Source organism: Pogoniulus pusillus, chromosome 11 (genome assembly GCF_015220805.1).
Source record: "Pogoniulus pusillus isolate bPogPus1 chromosome 11, bPogPus1.pri, whole genome shotgun sequence".
Taxonomy (NCBI): domain Eukaryota; kingdom Metazoa; phylum Chordata; class Aves; order Piciformes; family Lybiidae; genus Pogoniulus; species Pogoniulus pusillus.
In genome coordinates this window covers 4,157,852-4,173,026 of record NC_087274.1, presented here as the reverse complement: position 1 = coordinate 4,173,026, position 15,175 = coordinate 4,157,852, and the positions used below count along the sequence as shown (strand labels likewise).

The window sequence follows — 15,175 nt, the reverse complement described above, 5'->3', positions numbered from 1 at the left end:
CCCTTCGGCTCCCTCCCTCCTCCATCCATGCAGGTGGTGAGTCCCGTCCAGTTTGACTCACAAATGGCTGCTTCTGAAATTCCTAACCTAAAGCAGCTGTTTTCCCCTAAATGCACAATACGTGCCACGTACGGCTGGAGCAGGGAGGACAGCAGCACATGATGGCATCCTCGGGAATGGAGCACGGGGACCTTGGCGTGTGCTCAGCCCCATTCCAACCGCTCCGGTGTGCGCTCAGCCCCATTCCAGTGTCTACAACGTGTGTTCAGCCCCATCCCAGTGTCTACGTGTGCTCAGCCCCATCCCAGTGTCTCCAACGTGTGCTCAGCCCCATCCCAGTGTCTACGTGTGCTCAGCCCCATCCCAGTGTCTCCAACGTGTGCTCAGCCCCATCCCAGCTGCTGCAGTCCCAAATGGAATGCTTGGCTGCCTACTCTGCTGCAAGCCTGAACCCAGCGCTGCATCCTGCTGCTGCAGGACCAGGGAGGGAGGCAGGCAGCCAGATCTTGGCTTCGCTGCCCAAAGGGTCTCAAGCATGTGGGGAGAGAGACCTTTCCCTCACATCCCAACCTGCTATCAGCTCATCCCATTCCCATGAGGTGATTGAGGTCTTTCTGCAAACCGAGGGCTCAAACCCTCTGCACCAAAGGAGACAGAAGTGATGCGAGGGAGTGAAAGTGATGAGAGGATCCCAAATTTTGAGGGGAGACTCCAAACCTGGAAGCATTTAAGACCAGGTTGGATGGAGCCTTGAGCAACTTGGTCTAGTTTTGAGCAACCTGATCTAGTTTTGAGCGACCTTACCTAGTGGGAGGTGTCCTTGCCCATGGCTGGGGGCTTGGAACTAGATGGTCTTTAAGGACCCTTCCAACCCAAGCCCCTCTTGCGAATCTATGAAGCCCTCAAGGGGTGAGGCGGGGACACTTACCCCCCTCTTTGCACCGGTTGAGTTTCTTCTGCCGCTGCTCCGCCCGGCGACCCCCAGCCCCCAGCGCCCTCCCCGCAGAGCTCGGGCTGGGCCGAACCGGCGGGAACCTGTTTCTCCCGGCGCTGCTCCAGCCCCGGCCTCCCCCCCACCCCCGGCGGGCTTTCGGGCTGGGAGAGTGGGGGGCAGCGTTAGTTCGGGGTCCGCGGAGAGGTGGGGGGGAGGGTAGGGAGCGTCAGCCCAGCCCGCTGCAGCAGGTGCCCGCCCGGGGCCGGGGGGTGTTGGGAGGGGTCCGGCGGTTAGAGGAGAGGCTTGGGGTGGATTGATGCGGGGGGTAAGCGGCGGCAGCACCGCCCCTCCCCTCACACGCGGTGCCGGCGCCGGCGCTGGGGCGAGCCGGGCCCGAGCGCGCACATGGCGCTGCGGAGCCGCCGGCGGAGACCGGCTGCAGCCGGTATATAAAGGGCTGGGAGCGAGCGCAGAGCAGCCGCCGCCGCGGGCAGCGGGAGCAGCAAGCGGCCGGGGGCCGGCGGGCAGCGGGGGCCGCCTACCTCTCGCCGCTCCGGGTCGGTCGCCCGCTTCGGTGGGTTACCCGACCCGGTTGCCCACCCGCTTTGCCCCGGCCATGGGCAGCCCTTAAGTCCCGCAGCCACCAGCACTCAGCGCCGCCCGGTGAGTGGGCTCCGGAGCGGGGACTCCGGGGGAGGGAAAGTGGGAGGCTTTGTTTCCTATTTATTATTTTTAACGATTTTAATTATTTTCAGGGTTTTTTTTTCCCCCCCTTGCTTTTTGGTCCACCACCACCACCCTTTTATATAGATGATATTTTTTTTTCCCCGCATCCCTTTATTTTTAGCTGCCGGCCCCGGAGCCGGTGCGGCGGTGGCGATGCAGAAATCAGGTCTGAAATGTTGGGAAAGTGATGCAGGGAGGGGGGGAAAAAACAACACAGAAAGGGGGAGATGGTAGGGGGGGGACACCCACGCTGGGCCCCGCAGCTCTGACATTGTAATTCTTCATTTTTTTTTCCCCTCTCTTCCCCCATCGTAATTTCTTTTAATTAATTTATTTTTTAAAAAAAGGTATAGAATTTACGCCAGGGGTTGCGGTTTGGAGGTTGTTTTTTCGGGGGGGGGTGTTATTTCAGTTTCTAACTAACGTGCTTCCTCCTCATCTAATTTCCCTCCCCCCCCCCCCCACCTCTCCATGCCGTGTGCAGTGACACAGGAATTCAGTGCAGCCCCCTCCGCTTCTCCCTTGAGGTCCAGGGCGGGGGGGGATTCTCCAGCCACTTCACACAAACTTTAGGCAAAGGCTCAGCCTCCCCTCACCCCCTCAAACTGGACACCCCCGCACCGGTGGTCCTGCTCCCTGCCCCTCGTCTAGCACAGGCATTGCCGAGACGATGCTGGAGCCCACGCCTCGCTCCATCCCTCCGTAGAGCCCCCCCCCCTAGGGAGCCACGCACCAGCCTTGCCCCACCGTTCAGCGTCAGGGAGGGGAAGGGGTCAGCGGGGTGCTAAGACACCCCCAACCCCCCTGCCCCGCTTCTGACACCTCTTGGGTGGGCCCCTGCAGCACCCACGCCGCGCTGGCTCCCGTGGGGCCGCCCCCGAGTGGGCGCTGGTGCCGGTAGCACCGGGAACGCCGTGGACTCGCCTGCTCCTCGGCGAGAAGTTCGGCGGTGGGATGGGGAAGCCTTTGCCGGGGTCGTTCTGGGTTCTTCTGCCGAGAAAGTCGGAGCCGATGGTCTGGAGTAGAAAATGGAGGAGGGAAATGCCGGCTGGCTGCCGGGGAGGAAACGCGTCGCCTGCCACCGCCGCAGGTTCATGCTGTGCCCGGGACACGCCACGCGTGGGGCATCCACGAGCCGAGGGACAGCAGCAACCGTGGGGGGTGCCCACGGTCGTCACGCTGTCCCCTCCTGGGGTGGGTGTTGGGGACAGACCCCGGGGCTGTTTCTTCCAACCCTGTGCAGGTGTGGCCAGGAACGGGACAAAAACTGCCCCTGCACGTCCACAGCCCCACCGCGAGTGACACGGAGCAGGGCTGAGGTCACGCCACGCAGCTCACTCCCGCTGTCTTACCGGCTCACCCCCTCCAGCCCGCTGGCAGCCGTCTTCTGCCCTGACGGGTGGCAGTGACCCTGAGGACAGGGTGGGAGCAGCAGAGGGAGTTGGTGGCTTCTGGGGTGCGATTTCCCCCTCCTTGCCCTGTTGCTAGGCTGCAGTGGTGGCATTTGGGGGCTTGGAGCAGCCATTGTGGGGCACAGGCAGGTTCCCGAGGAGTTGCCCTCACCCTGAGTTTTGGGTGGGTGTAGGACATTGCAAGATGTGATGCTGAGGGCAGGGCTGGGTGCTAGGTTGGACTTGGAGGTCTCCCGACCGGCTTGATTCTGTGATCTGACCAAGCCTGCAGCAGATGGGTGGCACTGAGGTGGCACTAGCTGCTCCAGAATGGGTGCTCCTGGGTTGGGGGTTCCTGCAGCCCCACCAGCCAACAGTGGATCTTTCATGAACTGCATCCATCCACCCCCACTCGCCGAAATTCGGATGCCAGCTCCCGGGTGCTGGGTTTTGCTGATGGGAACAGTTTGCCTGGGTGCTGAGCAGATAGATTCTGGTCCAGGGCTCAAAGGGCACCAGCAGAACCCAGCCCCACAGGCTGATAAAAGCAGAAACTTCAGCTCCACTCCTGCCTTCAATCCCTTGGCAGCACAGGGACGGCCGGGCTGGTGGTGCCTGGTGGATGTGAGAGCTGCCAGGCCCTGCCTCTTCCATCAAGGATCAGCCTCGACTGACGCCTGGCTCCTTCTCCCCGCTGTGTTGCAGATCAAAAATGACTGTCAAAGCTGGAAAGATGCCGTGCAGCACTCCCAACGTTTATACTAAAGTGCCTGATGGAGGATGGGGTTGGACAGTTGCTTTTGCTTTCTTCTTTGTGGAAGCTCTGACCTATGGCATCTTAAAATCGTTTGGGGTCTTCTTCAAGGACCTGATGGAAAGCTTTGATGAAACCAACAGCAGGATCTCCTGGATAATATCCATATGTGTGTTTGTGCAGACCTTCACAGGTAAGAGCGGTGGGGCATGAGCACAAGGGGCAGTGGTAGAATGGTTTGGGGTTGGAAAGGGACCTTAAAGATCATCTAACTCCAACCCTTCTGCCATGGGCAGGGACACCTCCCAGTAGATCGGGTTGCTCAGTGCCCTGTCTAACCTGGCCTTGAGCATCTCCAAGGAGGTTGTGGAGCCCAGAAGCACAGAATGTGATCAAAGATCACATGTGATCACCTGTGCCAGAGTCTCACCACCCTCACTCTAACGAATTTCTTCCTAAAATCCAGTTTAAATCTCCCCTCTGCCATTTTAAACCCATTGCTCTTTGTCCTGCCTTTACAAGAGCTTGTAAATAGTTCCTCCCCAGCCCTCCTGTAGGTCTCCTTCAGATACTGGAAGGCTACCTGGCTTTTAAATACCTCTAGGGTTGACGACTCAACCACCCCCTTGGGCAGCCTGTTCCACTGTCTGAGAACCCCTTCAGTGAAAAAAATGATCCTAATGCTCAGACCTCCCTTGGTGCATCTTGAGGCCACTGCCTCTTGTTTTGTCCCTCATACTTGGGAGGTGAGAGCAACACCCAGCTCACAACAACCTGTCCCTAGGCAGTCGTAGAGAGCAGCGAGGTCTCCCCTATGTTCTGTCCCTTATACCTGGGAGGTGAGAGCAACACCCAGCTCACAACAACCTGTCTTTAGGCAGTTGTAGAGAGCAGTGAGGTCTCCCCTATGTTCTGTCCCTTATACCTGGGAGGTGAGAGCAACACCCAGCTCACAACAACCTGTCCCTAGGCAGTCGTAGAGAGCAGTGAGGTCTCCCCTATGTTCTGTCCCTTATACCTGGGAGGTGAGACCAACACCCAGCTCACAACAACCTGTCCCTAGGCAGTTGTAGAGAGCAGTGAGGTCTCCCCTATGTTCTGTCCCTCATACCTGGGAGGTGAGACCAACACCCAGCTCACAACAACCTGTCCCTAGGCAGTTGTAGAGAGCAGTGTGGTCTCCCCTATGTTCTGTCTCTCATACCTGGGAGGTGAGACCAACACCCAGCTCACAACAACCTGTCCCTAGGCAGTTGTAGAGAGCAGTGAGGTCTCCCCTTTGTTCTGTCCCTTATACCTGGGAGGTGAGAGCAACACCCAGCTCACTACAAGCTGTCCCTAGGCAGTTGCAGACAGCAGTGAGGTCTCCCCTCAGCCTCCTTTTCCTCTGCCTCTCAAGGCAACCTCTTCCAGTGTCTCCCCACCCTCACTGTAAACAATTTCTGTCTAATCTCCAGTCTAGCACTGCCCTCCTGAAGCTTCAGTCCATTGCCTCTTGTCCTATCACAGCAAGCCTGTGTAAAAGTCGTGCTGCTGACTCAGCATGTGAGGGCCTGTGACTTTGGTGTCTCTAATGGCTCTGTTAAAAATGACAGCCATAACTTTATGAGCTGTGTGCTCCTGAAGTGCCAAGAACGACCTTCGCTCTGCCCAGCAGTGCCTTTGAGCCCCAGCTCGTGTCCTTCTGTATGGTCCAGGGACCTGGTCTGTACCACTGAGCCTTTCCTGGCCGTTCAGCTCACATCAGCAAGGGGTGAAAACAAGAGCTAGTAAAAGGGATTAGAAAGAGCTTGATCCTCACTGAGTTCCACTGGGGTCTATGGATGCTGCTGCAGGTTTGTCCCAAACTGCCACCCACCTGTCCTGCTCTCCTCTGACTTTTTCATTGCATCCTGAATGTTATGAGCTGTGCAGAGCTCTGTGGTGGTGCTCCACTCTGTGAGGCTGGCTGGCTGAGGGGGTGGCATGTCACAGGCACTGGTGCAGGGTGGGGGAGAAGAACCTCTGAAGGAGATGGTTAGCTGATGAATTTGCTGATTTGAGTGCTGACCTCAAGTTTCTTCCTCTCCTGCCCATCCAGCTCCTCTGTCAACAGTGCTCAGCAATCGCTTTGGTCACCGCTTGGTGGTGATGGCCGGAGGGGTGCTGATCAGCACCGGCATGGTCATCGCCTCCTTTGCCCGCAGCGTGGTGGACATGTATGTCACCATCGGCCTCATCTCTGGTGAGTTCCCTTCCTGTACCTGCTCAGCACTTCATCTCCTGCAAGCGTGCCTCTGGCCAGGGCATTTGTTCCCTCCCTGGGACACTGGCAGTGCTTGAGAAAAGCTGCTGCTCCTTCTGAGCTGACCTTGCCCTCCTGCCAGAGGTGATGACCTGGGCTCAAGGCTTGGCTCTTCCTGGCCTCTCTCACCCTGAGCACCACCTCAAGACTTGGTCCTGCAGACCACTGCTCTAGTGCAGCTGCACTGATTGCTTCTGGGATCGGTGGGGCAGGGAGAGCTGTTCTCAGGGTCTGGGATGGCTGGGGCAGGGAGAGCTGTTCTCAGGGTCTGGGATGGCTGGGGCAGGGAGAGCTGTTCTCGGGGTCTGGGATGGCTGGGGCAGGGAGAGCTGTTCTCGGGGTCTGGGATGGCTGGGGCAGGGAGAGCTGTTCACAGGTGTGAGATGGCTGGAGCAGGGAGAGCTGTTCTCAGGGTCTGGGATGGCTGGAGCAGGGAGAGCTGTTCTCAGGGTCTGGGATGGCTGGAGCAGGGAGAGCTGTTCTCAGGGTCTGGGATGGCTGGGGCAGGGAGAGCTGTTCTCGGGGTCTGGGATGGCTGGGGCAGGGAGAGCTGTTCTCAGGTGTGAGATGGCTGGGGCAGGGAGAGCTGTTCTCAGGGTCTGGGATGGCTGGGGCAGGGAGAACTGTTCTCGGGGTCTGGGATGGCTGGAGCAGGGAGAGCTGTTCTCGGGGTCTGGGATGGCTGGAGCAGGGAGAGCTGTTCTCAGGGTCTGGGATGGCTGGGGCAGGGAGAGCTGTTCTCAGGGTCTGGGATGGCTGGGGCAGGGAGAGCTGTTCTCGGGGTCTGGGATGGCTGGGGCAGGGAGAGCTGTTCTCGGGGTCTGGGATGGCTGGGGCAGGGAGAGCTGTTCTCGGGGTCTGGGATGGCTGGGGCAGGGAGAGCTGTTCTCAGGGTCTGGGATGGCTGGGGCAGGGAGAGCTGTTCACAGGGTTGAATCTTCTAACTTCACCCACTTTTTTTTCCCCTGATGCTTTTCCTTCTCTCCAGTCTGGCCTGGGTATCTTGCTCATATCCATGGCTGCGAGCTTGCTTTGCTTAGGAGAGCAACTGCTGCAGGCTCAAACCCTTTAAACAGATGAGGTCCTCAAAGAGGACCCTGCTGTCTGTTGGGGAACAGAAGGCAGGTTTGGGAGGTTGGGTCTCTTGGTTTGTTGTGGTGTTTTTTAGGGGGTGGAAGGGGTTGGGTTTGGTGGTTTTGTTTTTTTTCCCCTTCCAGTTAAAAGAAAATAACATTTTGGTTTCCCCAATGGTTTCTTTTTTCCAGGGTGACTTGCTGAGTTGGCCGAAATGCTACTGTAGTCTCACCACTGGGGAAAGCTGACTTAACGTGTTCTTGCAGCGGTGTTTCCCTCTCCTTTCCCTGTTGTTATGGCAATTTTTGGCATTTATTCACAGGCCTTGGGTACTGCCTCTCTTTCCTCCCGACTGTCACCATTCTGTCACAGTATTTTGACAAAAGACGTTCGCTGGTCACAGCAGTGGCATCTACAGGGGAATGTTTTGCTGTCTTCTCCTTTGCACCAGGTACAGTGCCCAAACCTTCTCGAGTTCGTCCCTGCATGCCTAAAGCACAGTGCTGCTCCAGCCCCTTTTCCCAAGCAGATGGGAGGTAAAGGCCATCAACAGCCAGCTGGGTTGGGTGTCAGGAAGGAAGGGACAGGCACTTCTCACCTGTGGTCAGCAGGAGCAGGGAGGTCATTCTGCCCCTGTACTCTGCACTGGTTAGACCACACCTTGAGTGCTGTGTTCAGTTCTGGGCCCCCCAGTTTAGGAGGGACATTGAGATGCTTGAGCGTGTCCAGAGAAGGGCGACGAGGCTGGGGAGAGGCCTTGAGGAGAGGCTGAGGGAGCTGGGATTGGTTAGCCTGGAGAAGAGGAGGCTCAGGGCAGACCTTATTGCTGTCTACAACTACCTGAGGGGAGGTTGTGGCCAGGAGGAGGTTGCTCTCTTCTCTCAAGTGGCCAGCACCAGAACGAGAGGACACAGCCTCAGGCTACACCAGGGGAGATTTAGGCTTGAGGTGAGGAGAAAGTTCTTCACTGAGAGAGTCATTGGACACTGGAATGGGCTGCCCGGGGAGGTGGTGGAGTCGCCATCCCTGGAGCTGTTCAAGGCAGGACTGGACGTGGCACTTGGTGCCATGGTCTGGCCTTGAGCTGTGTGGTAAAGGGCTGGACTTGATGATCTGTGAGGTCTCTTCCAGTCCTAATAATACTGTGATAGGACAAGTGGCACTGGATGGAAAATACAGCACAGGGAGTTCCACCTCAACACGAAGAACTACTTCTTTACTGTAAGGGTCACAGAGCCTGCCCAGAGAGGTTGTGGACCCTCCTCTAGAGGCTTTCCAGACCCTCCTCTAGAGGCTTTCCAGAAAATACAGCACAGGGAGTTCCTACTCAACACGAAGAAGAACTTCTTTACCATAAGGGTCACAGAGCCTGCCCAGAGAGGTTGCAGAGTCGCCACTAGCAGCTTTCCAGACCCATCTGGGTGCATTTCTGTGTGACCTGCGGTAGATTCTGTGGTCCTGCTCTGGCATTAAGGTTGGACTCTGATCTCCAACCCCTAACATCCTGTGATCCTGTGCTCATGGACTTCCTGGCCAGCCTGATCTAGGGTAGGGTGTCCCTGCCCATGGCAGGGGGGTTGGAACTAGATGGTCCTTGTGGTCCCTTCCAACCCTGACTGATTCTGTGATTCCTTCACATGAACTGCTGAAGCCCATGGGTGGCTGCTCACGTGCCTGTGGCACTCGTGCCCTGCAGGCAGGGTTTCACATAGTCCTAGAGAGTGGTCTAATGCTGCCTGATCTCCTCAGCATCTCCTGCCAGAGCAGGACATGCCTTGCTGATACACAGCCCAACGGGTTCCCTATATAGATCTAGGAGGCTAAAAATAAGACTGAGAAACTTCAGCTATTTAAAACACAACTGCTCCTAAAGGTTAGTGGGCTCAAGCTCAGCACAGCCTGCTTCAGCCTCCTGCAGACCCGTCCCCAAGCTGTGTGACCCTGTCAGTACTCTGCAGTTCAGGTGGTCTTCTGCTGTGCACACTGCAACAGGCAGCAGCTGAAAGCAAAAGCTGCACTGAATGGCAAACCATCTGCAATAAGCAGTGACATGCACCTTTGAGTAGAGCTAAGAGACTTCCTCTAGTAGCTGGTTTCAGGGTGGGGTCAGCTGAGAGAGGAAACTTCAGTGTGTTCTTATTTATTAGAAGTAATGCCCTGTTTTGTTCTTGTGCATCCCAAACTCGCTGGGCCCTTAGAAGTGCCTGCCTAGAGGTTAACTTCTGCTAGCTAGATGTGAAATGCAACTTCTAACTTGTCTGCTGCAGCTGGTGGGATGAATGTGGGTGCCAAACCTGGGTAGAGTGGACCAGAAGGGACCTCTGCTCAGGCTCTGCAAGATTTAAGGTGCTTGAGACCTTCCATTGACAAGGCTCCAGTTTCTTCCCTGGCTGTAAATTCAAACAGCTCCTTGGTGTAGCTGAAGGCTTTTTTTTAAATCACTTTCTCCCTTTTCCTGCCCTCTTCCCTCAGCAATTACAGCTTTGAAGGAGCAGATTGGCTGGAGGTACAGCCTGCTTGCTGTCGGGGTGTTACAGCTAAGCATCGTCGTCTGCGGATCGCTGCTGCGGCCCATCGTCATCAAAGAGGAAGAGGCAGCCAAAGCTCAGCCTCGGGAGGAGCCCACGGAGACCAAGTACATGCTTGAAAACGAGCAAACACGCACCTCAATCGAGTCCATCGACTCAGGAGTAGAAATAACTACCTCACCCAGCAACGTGCCTGGAAAAACCAAAGCGGAGCCCAAAAGCGAAGAACCAAAGGAACACGTACAGATGCTTGTTGAAACTGACAGCAGCCCTGCGGAACCAAAAACCAAGCTCCTGGACTTCTCTGTGATGAAAGACTGTAGTTTTATCTGTTATGCATTCTTTGGCCTGTTTGCTACCCTGGGCTTCTTCGCTCCTTCCCTTTACATCATTCCCTTGAGCCTCAGCCTCGGCATCAGCAAAGACCACTCTGCCTACATCCTGTCGGCCATGGCGATCGCGGAGGTCTTCGGCAGGGTTTCTGCCGGTTGGGTGCTCAACAAGCAGCCCATCCGCAAGATCTACATCGAGCTCATCTGTGTCATTCTGCTCTCTGTAGCGTTGGTTGCCTTCCCTTTTGCCTCTGAGTTCTGGGGCTTGATGACATGTAGCATATTTTTTGGGTTCATGCTCGGGACGGTAGCGGGCACACACATCCCCCTCCTGGCAGAAGATGATGTGGTTGGCATTGAGAAGATGTCTTCTGCTGCTGGAGTCTATGTCTTCATTCAAAGCTTAGCTGGCTTGGCAGGACCACCCCTTGCAGGTAACCTTTCCTCTTTCAAGGGTTTTTTTTAATGGCTGTGTTTGGCAGCTGTTGGTGCTGATCTCTTAGAAAGTGTTCTGGCAGCCCTAGCGGTGTCCCAAAAGCCCTGCAACTACTATTAGGAAGCTCTCAGAGCCAGAAGCCTGCTGCATTGCAGCTCTGCAGTGTCCCACAGATGAGGCAGTCTCCACTGAGGAACCTTGGAGCGCAGGCAAATGCTGCAGTGCTGCCCTGATCCTCTTAGAAACCCAAAACTGGCATCACTTCAGGCTCTAGCAAGCAGCAGGAGCAGATCGCTTCCCACTGCCTGTTTCTGCCACGCACTGCAGAGAGGCAAAGTCTCTCACAGCAGACAGAAGCCTGATGCATCTTGGGCTTAGTGTCCCTGCAGTGCCCAAAGGCTTCTGGCTTGCCTGGGGACAGCACTGTGTACCCCTGGAATGCTTTAAGGCGACATCTGTTTGCCATTGAGCATCTTCGGATTGCAGATAAAGTGATGCAGTGGGACCTAGATTAGATCCTCTGGAGGGACAGACAAGGGAGAGGGAGAAGCCTTTGTGGCTAACGGCCGTGACTGTGTTTTCTGTAGGTGTCTTAGTGGATACAACACAGAAGTACAGCTCAGCCTTCTACTCCTGTGCTGCTGGCATGGTCCTGGGTGCTGTGTTCCTGTCCCTGGTGAGACCCTGCAAGGTTGGGCTGTGCCAGTGGCGGCAGCAGCAGAGCACAGAGGAGAGCGCGGCGGCGGCGGCGGCTGTGGCGGTACCAGACTTACCAGATGACTTTATTGACATGGATATTGGGAAAGGAGAAAATTCAGGAAAAGCCTCTGACAGTGCCCCATAAAAAGCCTGCCCCTCCTCCTCCACCACCTAACATACATCAGCTCTGCTCCACGTTTTAAACCCACCATTCCGAAGGGAATGTGAAAGCTGAAATGTGAACAGTTGCCACCAACAACTTCTCTTCCTTTTGGTTATTAATGCTAGAAAGAACTTTCTCTTTTTGCAAACCAACAATGGAAAGCTCCATAGAACATACAGATAGCCCCACAAGAATAACATCTGTCTAGCATGAAGATGTGATGCACACTCCTGCTATGCTGATAACGACCATAGGTAAAGGTTCAACCTATCCCAGAAGAAGAACTGACAGCACCAACAGCAGAGGCAGCTCAGTCTCTGACTGCCCTCACCCATCCCCTACCACAAATTCCACTCAGCCAAGAAACTGATGACACAAAAAGTGGACATGAGCATTTCCTACACCACCAGTAGCCAACTGAACCTTTCTTCAGGAAGAACATGGACTTGTGTGTTGGATTGGAGGAGGAGGCTAGGCTAAGTAGCTGACTTTTTAAACCATTGCTCATTTTCTTCTACTTAACTTGAATGTCACAAGTGCTGGGAAATTGGAGGCTCCACCTGTCTTTTATGGCCAGTTATTAACTGCACGTGTTCTAGAAAGATCATTTTTCTTCTCCTGATTTGGTAATGCTTAGAACTGGTTCTCTCTCAATAGATCTGATGTACTGTTCCCTAATTTAACTAGTATTTATTAATTTATTCTTGAGCTTGGTAAAGGAGGTTAGCTTCAAAGAACCGGAGAGGAAAAATCATCTTTGGCCTAAAGGGAAAGCTGACTTTTCACAATCAATCTCTCTACCACCTATCTTGTATTGCTAGCTTGTGAAATTGTTGGGAAACTTTAACTCTTACAGCATAGAGTGTAGCTGTTTTTTAATAGGTAGGTCTTAGGTAACCCCAATTGTTTTAGTTTTAAAAGGGGGGGGGGGGAAATCCCCACCCCAACCCATCACCAACCCAAACTATAAACTGCATAAAGCCTCAGCTGCTGTCAGTAGATCTAACTCTACTGCCACCAGAGTAGATCTAGCTCTGGTCAAAACCAGCCCACCCTACAGGGAGGATTTGGCCCAGTATGTCTTAATGTACCCAACCCCTTTTATTTCTTCAACCAGGTGCACAAGGAAATCTTTGCCACATCACCAAGTGAATGTGGGACCTCACCACGTTACCCAGCCCTTCGCACTCTGCTCCCTCTAGCTGCCAGCTCTGGGGGGCTCAGGGTGGCTGCTCAGAGCTGTAGCCCCTTCCCTGGCTCTTCTTGCTCCTCCAAAGTCAGCAGGAAGGTTTTGTTGCTTTCTTTTTTTTTGCTGCTGACTTGGGTGAACTTGGAGCCTGTGGCACAGGGTTGAAGGCAGGAAGGGAATAAAAGACATGGTACTGGCTGTTCATCTAGTCCTAACAGGAGCAATTCCTTCCTCATAGGTGACACAAGCTTGCTTACCCCACCTATATGCATCTTAACGCCTCTAGGCAACTCAGGGGGACAACTAACAAGTCTGTTATGGTTTGGGGAAGGGGAGGAAGGGGTTAAAAAAAAAAGGCAAGAAACCCCAAATCCCAAACCAACATTTCTGTGTGTTTAAGTGGAAGTGGCATCATGCATTAACTGCTACGCTGACCTGTCTGTATTTTTACCAGCCATAGAAACGTGGGACAATCTGAAAACAACCTCTTTTCAGGGGAGAGGGAAGGGGGAGGGGAAGGTGCTTGATTTGTTTTGTCTGTCTTTTAGATGTTCAAAAAAAAGAGAAAATAATACTTAAAAAAAAAAAAGAAAAAGAATAAAAAGAAGATAAAAAAAAAAGGAAAGAAACAGGCACTCTTGCAACCAAGTGGCTAGAGCAATTCATCCTCACTGCCCAAGACCTCTCGGGTCTTGTGTCCTTCCTCTGCCTCAGCACTTTAATCACAGCCAGCAGAACCTCGCTGCGTTGCACCCAGGACTGGAAGAAGCCCTTATAGACAGGGAGGAGAGTTTTGGTGACTCTCCAGTGAGTGAAATGAACAAAACTGATGATGATGATGATGATGTTGCATTGAGATGTGCTTTTTTTTCTCCTTTTTTTTTTAATTTATTGTTTAATTTATGAATACCTTCAAGCATTGTTCTGTTCTCTGGTAAATGTTCTGTAGAGTCGTTGGATGAGTTGAAGTCTTTTTTTTTTTTGTTGATTACCAGACCTCACTACAGCACTTTGCTATTACAACTCTTGCTTGGAAGTGGAATTTGAAGACCTCCAGGTTTTACATGTGTATGTGTGTGTGTGTGTGTGTGTGTAAGCTTCCCTGTTCTGCAGGTTCCCGAGGTTCTACTGTAACTTTTAACCTTTTCTTTTGTTGGGGTTTGTTTTTTTGGCAACAATTTCCAATACAGATCAAATAATAATGTTTGTCACTGACCTCACCCCTGACGTTTCTGTTCCTGTCTGTAGCAGCAGGAGCAGGGGAGCGAATGAGTTGTGTGTGTGTTGCGGGCGCAGAAGACCCAGAAGCAGGCTTTAAAACGTGTTCAAAGCAGGACTTAACTGATCTGTTTGTAATGTACCTAATGGACTCTGGAAATCCTCTAAACCACTGAGTTTTGCAATAAACTTTTTTTTTTTTCCTACTTTTTCCTTTCCTCCCCATCTTGTTTATTTAAAAGGAAAGAAAGTGAAGGTATTTCCCCCCTGTTAGTTGGTTGGGGTTCAAATCCAAACCCACAACATCTCCTCTTCTGCCTTACTGAGAGCACAGGCTCTGCCCAGTTTGGGGCTCCCTAATTCAAGAGAGACAGGGATCTGCTGGAGAAGGTCCAACAGAGAGCTATGGGTATGATGGAGTGACCTGAATGTCTCTCCTATGGAGAAAGACAGACCCCTCAACACACAGCTATGAGGATGATGAAGGGACCTGAGTATCTCTGCTATGGAGAAAGACAGACCCCTCAACACACAGCTATGAGGATGATGAAGGGACCTGAGTATCTCTGCTATGGAGAAAGACAGACCCCTCAACACACAGCTATGAGGATGATGAAGGGACCTGAGTATCTCTGCTATGGAGAAAGAGACCCCTCAACACACAGCTATGAGGATGATGAAGGGACCTGGAAGGTGTCCAGAGAAGGGTGATGAGAGGCCTGGAGCACAGCCCTGTGAGGAGAGGCTGAGGGAGCTGGGGGTGTGCAGCCTGCAGAAGAGGAGGCTCAGGTCAGAGCTCATTGCTGTCTGCAGCTCCCTGAAGGGAGGCTGTAGCCAGGTGGGGTTGGGCTCTTCTGCCAGGCAAGCAGCAACAGAAGAAGGGGACACAGTCTCAAGTTGTGCCAGGGGAGGTCTAGCCTGGATGTTAGGAGGAAGTTGTTGTCAGAGTGATTGGCATTGGAATGGGATGCCCAGGGAGGTGGTGGAGTGGCTGTGCCTGGAGGTGTTGAAGCCAAGCCTGGCTGGGGCACTTAGTGCCATGGTCTGGTTGCTTGGGCAGGGCTGGGTGCTAGGTTGGGCTGGCTGAGCTTGGAGCTGTCTCCCAAGCTGCTTGAGTCTATGATTCTGTCTCTCCTGTGGAGAAAGACAGACCCCTCAACACAGAGTTATGAAGATGATGAAGGGAGCTGAGTATCTCTCCTCTGGAGAAATACAGACACCTGAGGCTGTTCAGTCTTGAGAAGGCTGAGGAGGGATCTTATTAACCTATAAATAGCTGAGGGGTGGGTGTCAAGACGAAGAGGCCAGACCCTGTTTGGTGGTGTGCAGTGAGAGGACAAGGAAGAATGGGTACAAGCTGGCACACAGCAGGTTCCACCTCAACATTAGGAGGAACTTCTTTACAGAGAGGCTGACAGAGACCTGCAGCAGGCTGCCCAGGGACTTT

At 53.8% G+C, this 15,175-nt stretch overlaps 2 protein-coding genes across 3 annotated transcripts in view; one reads left to right on the top strand and one right to left on the bottom strand.

Annotated features, from left to right (window-relative positions):
- ARSG (arylsulfatase G) overlaps positions 1–978 on the bottom strand; it is a 35,570-nt gene extending 34,592 nt beyond the window's left edge. For both annotated transcript variants that reach the window (XM_064150642.1, XM_064150644.1), the window contains exon 1: positions 929–978. The gene's annotated coding sequence lies outside the window, so the exon portion shown is untranslated. The remainder of the gene's footprint in view (positions 1–928) is intronic.
- Positions 979–1,397: 419 nt separating this feature from the next.
- Positions 1,398–13,934, top strand: SLC16A6 (solute carrier family 16 member 6). The gene is made up of 6 exons (XM_064150641.1): positions 1,398–1,597; positions 3,757–3,998; positions 5,886–6,029; positions 7,486–7,614; positions 9,636–10,457; positions 11,047–13,934. The coding sequence occupies exons 2-6, from the start codon at positions 3,764–3,766 to the stop codon at positions 11,301–11,303; spliced, it is 1,587 nt and encodes a 528-aa protein (XP_064006711.1). The 5' UTR covers positions 1,398–1,597; positions 3,757–3,763; the 3' UTR covers positions 11,304–13,934.
- Positions 13,935–15,175: the final 1,241 nt, after the last annotated feature.